Source organism: Haemaphysalis longicornis, unplaced genomic scaffold (genome assembly GCF_048455015.1).
Source record: "Haemaphysalis longicornis isolate Haplotype H1 unplaced genomic scaffold, Haemaphysalis longicornis Haplotype H1 scaffold_3, whole genome shotgun sequence".
NCBI lineage: Eukaryota > Metazoa > Arthropoda > Arachnida > Ixodida > Ixodidae > Haemaphysalis > Haemaphysalis longicornis.
The window spans coordinates 65,501,931-65,515,914 of NW_027526335.1; the positions used below are offsets into that span (position 1 = coordinate 65,501,931).

Consider the following 13,984-nt stretch of genomic DNA (forward strand, 5'->3'; position numbering starts at 1 on the left):
CCTTGATCTTGGTCACCTGTACGGTCAGCCACAGCCTCTGATCCCATGAGATCTCGCAGGTGGGCTTCTGGAATTGGAACCTTCTGGTCGCAGATCACTTCGGTTTCCAAAACTTCAAGGTGGTGAACTTTCTTGTTCTGTGCCGTGACAGAAACTAGCACTCTCTTAAAGTCTCTTTCGGACTGACTTCCGCCGAACACACCGACCTTTAGTGCTTCGTATCCCACAACTTTGCACCCGAGTTTTTTGGATGCTCTCTTTGTGATGAACGAGCGTTGGCTTCCACCATCGAAGAGAGCTCGAAGTGAGGTGGCATTGTCCGCTCCTGCACAATGTACAGTTGCAGTCTGTAGTAAGACGACCGGTCTGGCGGCTTCGTTCGTTGTGGACTCCAAATTCACTGGAGCGGTGGTCACGCTGCTGGTGCTCAATGGTGCCTTTGGTGCGGTGAATTCTGGGTCGCACATCGTTGTGGCATGTCGTTTCGAGCACTTTGCACATTTGACGTTACTCCTGCACACATTTGAGCGGTGGTTGGGTCTTGTGCAGCGGAAGCATCGTCTTCCTGCCATGAGCCTTTTCTTCTTTTCTTCCAGCTTGATTTCAGCGCAACAAGCCGCAGTCTCGTGGCTCTTTTCTGTGCAGAAGAAACAGGCATCAGTCTTCGTTGTTTGGTGCAGTGTCGCCACCGATGACTTCGGATTGCCTCCTTTGTGCGGTTTGTAAACATTCTTGTGGTCGTTTTTAGCTCCGGGAAGGTGCGGTTTTGCATCCACGTTTGGCTGCACTTCTAAACCTTCGCGGCTTTTTACTTCGATGCGCAGAAAGGCAATCAGTCGGGAAAGGGACGACACCGTCACTCCTTTTGTTGCACTTTTCTCTGATGATTTTTCGTGTGCATCCTCTGTAACCAGGGTTGCTTCGTGCAGTAGAGTCTGCTGCACCGAACTTTCTGCCGCTTGTTCTTTTGCAGTTGTTCTGTTGAAGTCGAGTAGTATTTCCTTCGGCAGGGAACGTTGTACCACGGGGAAGAGAAGCGCCTCGAATGTGTTTTGGTTTTGGCCAAGCGCTTCCAAGCCTCGGATGTGAGACAGGAGGGTATCGTATAACCGACGGAGGCCCCTCACGTCGTCCGCGCTCCTCACCGGCGGGACGCTCAAGAGCTTCCGCATGTGCGCCTGTATAAGCCCCTCTTCGTCGCCGAAACGAGATTTGAGCAGCTCCAAGGCGTCCTCGTAACATCGTGCTGTCGGAAAAAGGCCCTTGATGACACTCGCCGCGTCTCCTGTCACTGCTGCCTTGAGGTAGCCAAACTTATTCAACACCGTGAGTTCGCTGTTGGCGTTGATAACTTGGTCAAACTGCTCCCAGAACTCCTGCCAGCTAACGCTCTTTCCGTCGAACTTGAGCAGATCGAGCTTCGGTAGTTTCACTTTACAGGGCGGTGCCCCTGCTTTCTCGTTCTGTTGGGATGGCGTGGTTTCTGTTCTGGGTGGACGGTTCTCGCGAGCATCGTTTATCTCTTGCTTGAGCATAGCGATGTAAGTTACGATCTTGTCGCCGTACTCCAATGTTCGGGCGAAATTTTGCTCGGCCTCTTCGTCGGGTATGCGTGGTTCAATGGCGGCGTCTGCCTCGTTGAGCTGAGCCTGAATGGCGGAAATCCGCGCTAATAAAACTTTCAAGTGTTTTTCGTTTTTCTCCTGGCTCTCGATATATGCGTCAGTTTCGGCAAGAAGTTTTGTCACCTGTGAACGCACGGCTGCGCGTTTTTGCTTCAGTCGTTCCATGGCTCCTGTGGGTGTCACCGTTGAATCCGCTGAGCTGGGCTGGTAGCGTTCTTCCCAGGCGGTTCTTTCTTCTTACGTTAGGTGACGAGATGCAGTGTCCTGGTCTCCCACCATCCCGGGTTTCGGCACCAACTTTTCTTTTGTGGGAATCGTTGAAGGTAGGAGACGTCGTTTAAACACAAACACTTATTTATTTAACGGTTGTAAGGAGCTACAATAACCGTGCCTCTTGTTAGGCTTCCGTTCGCGCCATCTTCCCTTTCTCTCTCCCCTCTCGTCTTCTCCTCTTCTCCAGGGTCTTCTCTTGACTTGGATTCTTTCGGTGGCGTGTTGCTATCTAGCCGAACCAAGCTCTTCGTTTTGAGTTTCGGTTTCGTTTTTCCACAGTGCTCGTAGTACTACTATTCAACTGCACCTGGTACTTTGCATTCATTCGGATATATTTTTTGTCAAACAAAACAGAAAGCAGCAGTTATGTGGACGCAAGTAAAGTGAGACGACAACACTTTCTTCATTTTTTTTTGTCAGAATAAAGGGTTTTTATTCATGGTACCTCCAAATTCGCTTCGCACCTGTTCAATGCCGGGGAAAGCAGGAAACATGTCGCACTTGGAGCAAATACAGCTTTTATTTATCGCCGATGTCGAAAAATGCTGTCCAGCAGAGTAGCGGAGCGTTCCTGCATGCTCTGACCTTGGCCCAGCAACATTCACCACAGTTCCCGTATCATGGCTTTATGACACAACGGCTAACAGCTACGCACATTTTGAAACATACAGTAATCAATGACTACCATGAAGCGCCGGCATGCCAGCGGGAGTGGCAGTACATGCTTCATAACGTCCTGCCGAAGAGACAGAAATCAGGTTCCATTCTCTCTCTCTCTCTCCAATAAATATCCAACATAAAATGCTATAAACGTACTACAAAATTCACATGTACAGGAACAACCAAAGGTTTCCTATAAAATAAATTACTATGTACACATCCGTAATTAGCTAAACACATTCACGCACAGACTGCTTTACACTTGTGATTGTTCTCGTGACGTTAAAGAAAAGGGACGAGAAAGAGCGACCAAATAAAGCAAACAAGCGAACAGGATTGCTAACGGCGAATTTATACCATCGACCACAGGCAGTCTATTGACAGATTTCGCATCGCCCGTGGCCCCTCTTGATAAACGACGAAATTCCGGGAGCAACAAACATAGAAGAAACTTTAACTGACTCTGACAGTCTATTCTGTTGTTTTATTTACGACTAATACGAGCCACCTAAATTTGACGCCGTTCTGGCTCGGCTATTGTCCACATGGTCAACTATGTGCTAAGACTTTCCCCTTGTACCGACGGTGTTGTAAGGCCCGAAGCTATACTATAACGGTAAGAACAAACTCTCACCAGAGAAGGAATCGGCCCTAAACCTAATCTCGGAGGGCTTATTGTACTGAATTCACCAGCTACAGGAACACCATTGTACCGTAACTTCTCCAGGCGATACCAATGTAGCGCTCGCATCAGACTAGTTTTATCGCGCTTCCAACGACGACGCCCAGTCTGGCGCCCAGTACGGATGCGCAAAAATTGACGAGGCCTGATGCAACATGTGAAATTGCGAGCGCAGTGAGTTTCGTATCTTGTGCTCCGCCCTTCCCCCTCCACTCGTACTTATCGGTGTTTCGTAGAACCGCGGGCCAAACACGGATATCTTCGATAGGAGCGTTGTTGACGCCGATCAGCCGACGACGCCTCACGTGTCGTCGTGGCGGGCGACAAATATAGATCGCCTGGAGGAGGCCGGACAAACGTACGCGTGTTTTTTTTTTTTTTTTATGTTTCGTTTGCTTATTTGTATTTTCGCTTAATCCCTGTTCTTCGTCATTCGCTATCTTTGTGTGCAAGAAATATAAAGTGAAGAAATCTCACAAAATAACTTAATCAAGGTGCGCCGACTGGCACACGAATAAAATAGATAAATAAATAAGATAATAAATAACATTTTCCACGCGGCATCAGCAGTCACCTGGTTTGGAAGATCGCAATTTTTTAGCGCCTTAAAGCCTTAGCGCTCCTTCCGTTTCCGTACGAAAGTCGCGCTGTTTTCTTTTCTGTAAACAATGTATACTTCCAATGCATGAAGTTGTCGCAGAGCTCTGGGACCAGAGAGAAACTACGTGTTCAATCCCGTCCACTGCTGCTACACACTAATTTTATTTTCAACAAAGTCTGCCGTCAAGGTCCATTTTATTGCAGGATTAATGAAGAATTCCCGCGCAATACAGTTAGTTATTCAAGCCGAGGTTTGTACATGCTGTGGCGCAAATGAGAGACTTAAAAAGGTTTAAGGAACCTTTACGATTCTTAAAACTCCGAGTCGTCAGTTCGAATGGCGAGGTAAATAGGGAGTCGCTGACAACGACCTATGACTAACCGGATATTGCGAAAAAATAAAATATAATGCGAGGTTAAGTTTTCACGAGCAGTAAGACAAACGCGAGATTATGCTCTGGTGGCTCACAGTAAAATATAGTACTCCTTGCTTTCTCACTGGTTTCGCTAGGTTTCTGATATGGTTTCTGATATGCATTTAGGGGAAGAAAAGCATAACAGCGCATTTCACACACTATACGACTCAGTATACTTTTATACAATATCGTCTAGCCGCCATACTGAGGAAGGTGAATTCTCTTCCTCGATCTCATCGAGGGGCTGACGTTACGTATTCAACTAACGGGACTGTCAGGCATCACCACAGAAATACAACCACGCTGTTGTCAAATATTTCTGGTGCTTTGAATAACACACTGGACACAAGACTTCAACTAATCACCCTGACGCGAACAATGTTCTGAGATCAATGTTTTATCAGTTCACTGTGAAAACAGCTGCACCTTTTTTTTTTTTTTTTTTTGCTCCTCGCCTGAGCTACAAGCTAGTTGATCTCACGAATTTTTTTCTCCGACATCACTTGAATTCACTGACTCCACTTTCTAACCTGTGACGAAGAGAAAACAAAACAGAACTAAAAACTGGCGCGCTTTGTTTCGGACACACTTTCTCTCAACGTCAGCATGTCGTCAACGTGTTCGCATTGGGCGCTGCCCGGAAAAGCCAGAGCTAGAAAATAAAAAAAGAGATAAGTCGGCCCGTCGCAATGGTGAAAAATATGTATCCTCATCCAACCAATCCGCCGCACGCCCCCGTCATGCGGCACGACACCCGCTCACCAACCGCGCGGGGTAGAGCTACAGCGAACAACACACCAATTCAAAGACTCGGCAGGCGCGTCGCGTTGCATTCTTTTCGCGTTTCGCGGTGGTGGTGTGGGGAGCTAGAAGGAGCTGAAGATGGGCCGAGTCTCGTCGTGGGAAGGGGCCTTTTGACAGGGAGCTGCACGGCAGAGTGCCCGGGAGCCCTTAGTCCGCGTTCCGACCTCCGACGTCCCGTATGGCCCGGAGAAGCAGGCCGTACCGGTCCCGGCTCGACCGGCGGCCGGCCGCGGGTACCACCGGCTGAGACTCGAGCAGCAGCTGCTCCCGGGAGGAGGACGAGCCGCCGCCCAGCGCCGCCGCCGCCGGTGCGCCGTCCTCGTCGAGCAGCTGCAGCGACTGGACGTCGAGCAGGGGTTCCCGGATGAGGGCCACGGCTCGCGACGAGTCCCTCTTGCCGAAACGCATGAAGGTTCTCAGCCGGCAACGCTCGCAGGCGTCTTCGCCAGGGTCCTTCTGGCACAGAGCGCGGCAGCGCGGCGGCTGAGCATCCGCCCATGACGGTGCCAGCAAGAGCAGCAGCAGCGAGTTCACCAGCCACACGTGCGTAAGGACCATGGCGACCGAACCTGCGCACCAAGAATAAAGAAGGTCACTCTCGATCACCGAAGACGCTCAGGGGATGCCTAAGCGACAACCTGCACACATTTAAGGACCACGTCATTGCAGGACCAGACATCTAGAGACAATGACAACCAGCTTGCTCTATACCTCTGTTCTCTAATACACCCGGAAAGGGGTTATCGCTCAATTCTACTTTGGTAGACTTTCCCCTTCAGCTTCGCATCCCCTTTGTTGTTTACTTTGTACGTCTATATGGAACACATAAGAGCGTGAAAGCTGCTGGAAAAAAATACTAAGTTTCGCGCTAGCACAACCCTATCATCACACCGAGTTTCTACCACGTGTTTGTTTCGTGTACTTTGTTTGGTTGTCCGTATTTACAGAGGGAAGGGCACCAATTATTTTTTTATTTCGATTTCACCGCTATAAATTTTGTCAGGGTGTTTCGTCCTATCGTTTGATCTCTACAATAAACATTTTTTTTTCGTCATCGTCGTCGTCGTTTTAATCTCCTAAAAATGTGTGCAAAGAAGCGCAGTTTCGAACGATTGCAAACAAATGTCTCTGCGATTTTATTTTAATTTGTTCTTTCGTTTTACAAAAACGCTTTCGTCTGCGTGACCATTTACAATGTATAGGGTTTAGAGATCGTATAATCTACGGATTGTGGAGCGCCGTGTTCGTAGACTAAACGGAAACAACAACAACAACAACAAAAAAACACTACGGCTGTATTGCGCGTCAGTGTATCTTCGCACGGAGGGAAATAACAACGTATTAACACTTGTATATTTACTAATGGTTCGCGAATTTTCTTGATCCAAACTCTAGCATACGATTTAAATTGATGATTTCCTCAGACCCTTCAGCAAAGTATCTGCAACGTAATTTTATTAGTTTATATAGCAAGCCGGCCATTCTCAATAAAGGATGTTGCTTTCTCTATGTGATATAATCACGCGTGTATTTAAACAGGACTCGTTTGGGATAGGTTGATAGATCTGGCCCTATAGTGCACTCACCGCTAGAAATAAAACTTCCTTTCCTTTATGGTTTTTTTTTTTTTGCGTGCTCGCCGCATAAAAGGCGCAGTATTAACATTAGCCTGTGCGAGCGCGCATCTTGCCTCACTGAATTAATGTCATTCACAGATGCCTTCCCCAGACTTAGATTTCCTGGTATTTTGTGACAACTCTTGAGAAACTGAACTCCGAAATGCAGGGCAAAGTAATCGACTACAATCATATTTTCCTATGGGTTTGTCCTTCTAGTTAACAGCTGGCGACTGCCAACCCTGGGTTTTTCCCCCAAAACACTTCGCAGCGCTTCCATTCTCGGACGAAGTTTATTACAAAGGCGAGATGCGCTCGGATAAATAATAAACGCCCGAGCCAAAAGCACGCTGACAAACAACCGGACGAGATGGTCTTGGCTGACCCCAAGTTTCCACGACGAAGTTGATTAGGAAGGATTCGGGGGCCGCCCTTGCCGTGTCCCTGTGTATCCCGAGGCCCTGTACGAGTGAGCGCTTTCCTGGCAGAGGTTACTCGAAGGAAAAGAAAAAAAAAACTTCCCAAATCAAAATAAAAAATATGGCAGACCATTTGGCGGCGATGCGACGTAAGCCTGGTTCGGTGAAATGGAATGAGTAGGTGAGACTAAACGCCATTTTCGCGCTTGAAAGAGGAGGCATGTGAAACGGCCTTCTTTCAGCCAGTGTCGCCATCACATACGCTCGCTTTGGTAGCGCTGCCAAGGTTGGCGCTAACCAGAGAGTGCGTGAACGCGGATGAGACGGCAGGAAAGAAGCGGGGAGATCAGCTCAGTGTATAGGGTATACGTGGACCCTGGCGAATAATGCATCCAGACCGCACCCTCGCGAAATATTTGAGGGTGCCTGCATCTTTGATGGTCGAGTTGGAGTAGCGTCATTCGACACTTCGCCTAAACAAAGGGAAGTCGTCATGTGGCACGTCAGAGCTGGAGGGGCCGCTGTTGTTACCCGGCGCCACTGCCGCACCGCCACCCCTCTATCTCACGTCGTCTTGATTTCGTTCACCGTACTGCGTGCTTTCATTTTTTTCCTACTTTTAATAACAGTAGCCCCGTGCCATATATAGAAGCACGTAGCCACTTTTGCTGCTTGGATACAAACCCTCATATACATAACGGCTTTTCTTTATAACGAACAAAGGCGGCAATACACTCATAGCCTGACGGCTCAGAGCATTGAAATTGAAACAAGCTCCAAACAAAAATCCATTATTTTTAATATATGTTCTTTCTTTTTGCGATAGTTCCACGGCGGCCGCTTTTCTGGTGGGGGCGAAAAGCGAAAACGCCGTATGTTCGGTTCCCGGCTCACGTTAAAGATCCAAAGGGGGTCACAATTAATCCGGAGCCCTTTACTACGTCCCGTCTCATCACCTGTGCAGCGTCGGCAAGTTAAACCTCACAACCAATCATTTTTTTTTTTTGCAATAGTTCCTCGCTATCAAGAAAAACTAAATTCGATCCCCAAAATTTCTGATGTGACAAAGGTGTCTTGTTTTTCAGGTCTCGGCTCGGTTGCGCATGCGCTGTGGCACCGGAGGCGGACACACGGCGACGAAATGACCCCGAGAAAAAAGACGCCGTGCTGTAGACTATTAATACCTGTTGCCATAAAACCTAAACAACGCGTTCACAGAGATTCCCCCACTCACACGTGAAACCGGTGCGTAGCACAAACGTCACCTTTACGCCGTCCGTCCGCTGTGCGATTTTTTTTTTTTTGTGTGAGCGAGTGCATAGTAGCGTCAAGTTTTGTTTGCTCTGCAATTTCAGGCGAGATGACCCACGCAGTAACAATTAGTAAAGCAGGGTGAACAAATTGGTCTCCCGTCTAACATCGTTTCCTCTGTGTATGGAGCAATCAGCGCCTGCCTTCGTCTTGCTGCATACTAAACTTGTCAACGTACATGACGTGCAGCAGTTCTGCGTATAACATCGCCGATCGTCCCTCCAAAGCAAGAAAAGGTTCGCCTAGCTTCGTTCGAACGTGGGCGCTACACCCTCCGTTAACGACTTGTTTAACTAAGCAACCCTGCAGAGCCCCGTCCAGTGCAGGGGGCGCTTCTTTCTCGTGTTTAGCCGCTGTATCGCCTTCTGCTAGTCTTTTACGCTATACATTGTAATAATCGTTTGGCCTCCGCTTACAATTAAAACAACTCCCACGGGCGGTAAAGATCGATATAACGTAGCGCGTTTTTTTTTTTTTTTTGTCGTCAGTTGACGAATGAGGTGTTGCAGCGGGTACATAAAGTGACGTCTCTCGACGACTCGCAGTTTCGTCAACAATCGCGACGGATTCGCGGAAGCTGATGGGAGGGGCCAAAATTGGAGGGGGGATGGAAGAGGCGGAGAGGAATGGATGAGGAATAGATGTCGAGCGGCTCATCTCAGGGGCCGAGATTCGGGCGGAGCCACACGAGGAAAGGGACCTTGGGGAGGAAAGAGGCAGGGCGTGTTTGCGCAGTCGCGACACCTCTTTGTTCAAACAATTATTCGCGTGACATATCAATTATGGTAGGCGACAGCAACGCGGCGGGAGCGCCTCTAGCCGTTTATCTTTAACCTCGCAATCATCGAGGCAAAGAAAAGTTGCAAGTGTGCCAGCGTATGCGTAAGACGATTCCCCGCTGCTACTCCGTCACGTTTTCTCTTCTCCCGCCGAGACGAAGCAGTGCATTGTACTATTTTCTTTCTTTCTTTCTTTCCCACCCTTTCTTCAATTACTGCGCTTGAATCGGAACTTCATTTTTCCCGCCACGAAAGTGTTACTCGGCAAGCCCGACTGTTGTAATGAAATTGTTCGAGGGGAACGATGTTACCACGCGTAAAATGCTAACACCGACTGCTAAGAACACCAACCTTTGGACACCATGAAAAAAAGAAAAGTACGTAGCGCCCCTTATTAAAGCTAGAAATCCAACGAAATTAATTCAGAAGCGTTTCTCGGTCGTATGCTGGCCTTTGCCGCCCGAATTTCGTTTCTCCCTGTTTGCATTTCCACAGGCGCCCAACCGCATGAAAATCTTTCACCTGGGCTGGTGTTTGTGGTACATTTTCTTCTTTTGCGTGTTCCCGTCACATATGCTGTGGAAAAAGTCACTGTGTTTGTTTTTGTATTGTTGTATTCTGAAGAACGGAGCGGTCAGAGCAGTTAGGCGTCACCAAACTTGCGGAGCAATGCGCGCGAAAGTTTCCGCTCTGAGAAAGAAAGCGCCCGACATGCAGACGAAGCCAGAGCCAGCCATCCAGCCAGTCAGCTGGCGAGACACTTGCGGGGAAAACACGTCTGGCTCCGGCCGGTCGAGAAATCGAATGAAGTCTTTTCTCGACTCCGGTGGGCCTCGGCTGGGTAGTGGCGTATACGGCTGGCTCTAATCGAGTCGCAGGGCGATTCCCTCGTGACTCATTGGATTACTGGGGTCCTAAAGGTCGTTAAAGTTTAATACCGCTACTCCTGGTACAGCGGCCTCACGGGCACAAGGGATAAGGCATTTTAAATGTGTGGGCCTCTCCGAGAGTTCATCGTTCCCAGTGAGAGGAAAGGGGAGGTACTATTAACTGCAGCCAAGCCGCGTACAAAGTTGAAACAAGAAATGAAGAACTCGTTGCCAGTGGTCACAAGCGGTGCTTTACTTTGACCCGCTGTTGAAAGCGCTTCTGAGAAAAGGAATCTGCAAAAACCGCCATTTCATAAACGCGCTTCTCGGCCGATCCCGCAGATTGGTTATGTGCCCCTTCTTCAGGTTCATAATCGTCATCATCATCAGCCTTATCATCATGATCACGAAGCTGCACAGGCAAAACTAATATGGCGTCCTTGTAGCTGGTATCATCCCGCGACCATAGTCCGCGCACCGTCTACAAGCCCAGCCGGGGCCAGCGGCGGTGACGGGTGCTGGCCAGCCATGTCGCCACCCAAATCACCGCCCAAATCTCCCAACTGCGAGCGCCTCCTGCGTACGTACGTGGACTCGGTGGAGCTGCACCGCATCGAGGTCAGCTACAACGAGCACCTGCACCACGGGCACATGCTGCCGTCCATCCAGTTCGATTATGGCCGCTGCCTCGTACACAGCCGCTTCCCAGCGGACATCATCAAGGTGAGCTGCGGGGCACCTCAATCCGACGCCGGATTGTCTGCTAAGCAGATCTTTATCTGCTAAGCAGATCTTTATCTTTGTCGCTTTATCTGCTAAGCAGATAAAGCGCTGGCGAGCCCCTCAGATGCTCCGTTCGTTGCTATCAACCGTGATCAGGCAGGAGTAAGCAGCATGAAACAAACAAAGACTTTACAGTCCCGAAGGGAAGCGTGCCTGGTCAGGGGGGTATACATATAAAAAAAAACACCTTGTTTATGTTGAATGCTCCGAAACGTCAAGAATGATTTTTTTGGGTTGGTCGGCGTCTCCTTCGTCTTAAATAGTTCTCGGGTGCTACTCTCTGTTCGCCATCGTCAGAACACACAGAGCCCCATGCTCTTGGGCAGCTTGCAGTAACGAGCCCGGCTTGGGATTGCATGTTGTTGTGTTGTGTAAAACCGTGGCTCTTCAGCAGGGTGTGCCTCACGACGCCGACCTGTTCTGCAGAGAGCACACTCGGTCAGCACCGAGTAGAACTGTAAAAGAGGCGACTGAGACGCGAGCCCAGTTCAGCTACAGGTGTAAAACTTGTACCCATCGGCCTTACAGGCTGCACTGACGCAGGGCATCGTGCTCATGGAGCAGACGACGTCGACCTGTTCTGCAGAAAGCACACTTGGTCAGCCCCGGGTAGAACTCTAAAAAAGGCGGTTGTGACGCGAACCCAGTTGAGCCGCAGGTGTCGAGCTTGCTCACATCGGCCTTACGGGCGGCGCTGACGCAGGGCATCGTGCTCATGGAGCAGCTGATACAGCTCGAGTACAGGCCCATCGACTGCTGCTACCTCACGGCGCTGGCGCACACCAAGCTAGGCAACTACAGCGCAGCGCTGCAGTTCACCAAGGCAATGCTGGTCAAGGAGCCGCTGAACCAGCCTGGCCGGGAGCTCCAGGACCTCATCAACCACAAGGTGCTGCGCGAGTACCTCATCCAGGTGGCCGTCGTCGGAGGCGTGGTCGTCATGATCGGCGTCCTCATATCCATGGTCATGGCTAGGCGCTGACTGCGTTACTCCGGTTCTTCGAAGTGCCCTACCAGCGAGGTCCGAGCACGCTGCTTGTGTGTTAACGTGCGAAGCACAGGCTCAATTTTGTCGAGACTCTTCGGCGACTCAGCGGCCCATGTGTGCAAAACTTGGCCGAGACTTGCGTACGTAACTAACGCCAAGGCCATAGAAGGGCTGACCTTCATCAAGAAGAAAAAATAACATACAAAAATAACTTCTTTTGAACGCGTGGCCAAAGCCGGGAAGGGCACATTTTTAAGACTTTTTAGCAGTAATCTGTTTGTCAGGGTTGCCATTTAGCGCAGTTGGCTTGCGTGGCTGATTGACAAGCAAATGCACAATGATTTTGAAAAAGTTGGACGCCTTGACGGTGAGCTTCCACGATACGAAAACACAGTAAGCCGTGGCATGTACAAACTTTCACGGTGATTATCCTGCTGCAGGAAATATTGTGTAGCTGTCCTTAAAATTCGGCGATCTGCAAATCGCGCTAGATAGCGTTTCGCTGAAGGCATTTGCTCCTTGTAAACGTGAAGAGGGCGCCAAGTAAGCTGAGTTCATCGCACGTGCGTGGCGTTAGACACCTTATAATCCTCGCCAATTACGTGGCCTACGATCGACACAGGACGCGCACGGCTGCCACGTTTACTCAGTTCAAGTAAAATACGTTTTATCAAGGCGAGGCGAACACATGGGCTTGTTATTAGTAAATTATTCGGTGTAGGTAAACGTGCCTCAAACGCTATGAAGTAGATCTCGCTTCCATTTGCATACTTTTAAAGCATGTTTCCACCCCCACGACCAGCGTCAGGAATCGAACTTGCGGCGTTGTGCTGAGCCAGCGCCTGGCTGTGCTCAGATCAGACCGATCTGCTTTTTCTGCGCATCGTCCTTCGCCAAGCGCCCTCAACTACGGTCTTTCTGGCTCTACGGCAAAACTTTAGAGACATTAATGAAAAGAAACCTAATACCGCGTGTTTTGTGGGCTGTAACTGACATATTTCAGAGTTTTATACTTACTGTGAATGTTAAACCAGAATTAACTCCCTTAATTCTCTAAAAGTGTTCTATAGCCTAATTTAAAATCATATCGTGCAGGATTGAATTATGTTGGGTATTTTCAGACATCAGAACAAGGCTTAAAAACGCCCCCTCCCCCCACCCCTCTCTCTCTCTGCATTCACGAAAACAAAAACAGAAATCAGCGTCATAGAGTCAGCCGTTTAGAAGCTCTCACCACGGCCGAGTAACTTAATCGATTCCACGTGGGGCTATTGCATTCGCAACATTGTAAAACTGTGTGCATTAGCGGTCCTTGTAATGGATGGACAAAACTCGCGTCGGCCTGCGAGTAGCTGCGCTTTCATGAGCAGGCCTCCTCCTACTCTTTTTCTTTTTGTGCGACGAAACCAAACACCGTTAGTCGGGAGGCCCTATTTAAAAACATTTGGCAACAGCATTTTCTCTTCCAAGTTTTTTTTTATTTCTAGTGAAGCGTAATTCTTTTACCTCATAGCTTATGTTCTGGGCTATCTGGTTTCCCTTGGCAAAAAAAGGTAAAGAACAAAAGACCTAACGCCGTGAAGGGTCGTAGCTTTCAACATATACGTGAGGTAGAGCAAATACGCATGAATACAGAGCAGAGTTTCTTTTATTAAAAGCCCTTACCCGTCGTCGCTTTCACATGCAGCGATTCTTATCCACCATCAGTGCCTTCACACTTCGTTCGTTGTATATAGAAACGGAGAGCAAAGAGCGTTCGAAATATCTAAATTCGATTGATCTCAACTTGTACCCGCCTCAAAGGTAACAACTATCCTCTTGTTACAGCTATGAACGCATATAGTAAAAATAATGATTCCACACAGAAAGTAGAATAAACTATAGTTTCCAACGGAGTCAGCTGGTTGAGAATTTCGTTCCTGTACTTGTTTATCTGTGTCTTTTGCTTTGGCGCAGAATAAGTACAGCTATAACTCCTCAATCTCCTAGTTACTCGCGTGCAAAAAGCGAAATTAACAGTACCATATCGGAATGTTACCTTGCTTCGAAGCGGTGCACAGCCACCGTCTTGAAGTAAGTATCCCAGGTTAGGGCAGTTTGTAGTCGTGTTAAAAAGGCACAGTAGCAGTGCTTATGGGATGTCCATTGCGCCAATTAAA

General features: G+C 48.8%; 2 protein-coding genes across 2 annotated transcripts in view; one reads left to right on the forward strand and one right to left on the reverse strand.

Annotated features, from left to right (window-relative positions):
• Nucleotides 1-2,396: 2,396 nt before the first annotated feature.
• The window catches only part of LOC144174541 (uncharacterized), a 34,715-nt gene continuing 23,127 nt past the window's right edge, over nt 2,397-13,984 (reverse strand). Inside the window, exon 2 of the mRNA XM_077703293.1 lies at nt 2,397-5,629. Within this exon, the coding sequence (XP_077559419.1) occupies nt 5,208-5,618 (411 nt within the window). The 5' untranslated portion in view covers nt 5,619-5,629 and the 3' untranslated portion in view covers nt 2,397-5,207. The remainder of the gene's footprint in view (nt 5,630-13,984) is intronic.
• On the forward strand, nt 10,583-12,085 carry LOC144175253 (mitochondrial fission 1 protein-like). The gene is made up of 2 exons (XM_077704350.1): nt 10,583-10,777; nt 11,541-12,085. The coding sequence occupies exons 1-2, from the start codon at nt 10,583-10,585 to the stop codon at nt 11,817-11,819; spliced, it is 474 nt and encodes a 157-aa protein (XP_077560476.1). The 3' UTR covers nt 11,820-12,085.

Coding starts and splice junctions, on each gene's coding strand:
- LOC144175253 (XM_077704350.1), top strand. CDS start 10,583: ATGTCGCCACCCAAATCACCGCCCAAATCTCCCAACTGCGAGCGCCTC. Junction 10,778..11,540: donor TCCCAGCGGACATCATCAAG/GTGAGCTGCGGG, acceptor GCGCTGACGCAG/GGCATCGTGCTCATGGAGCA.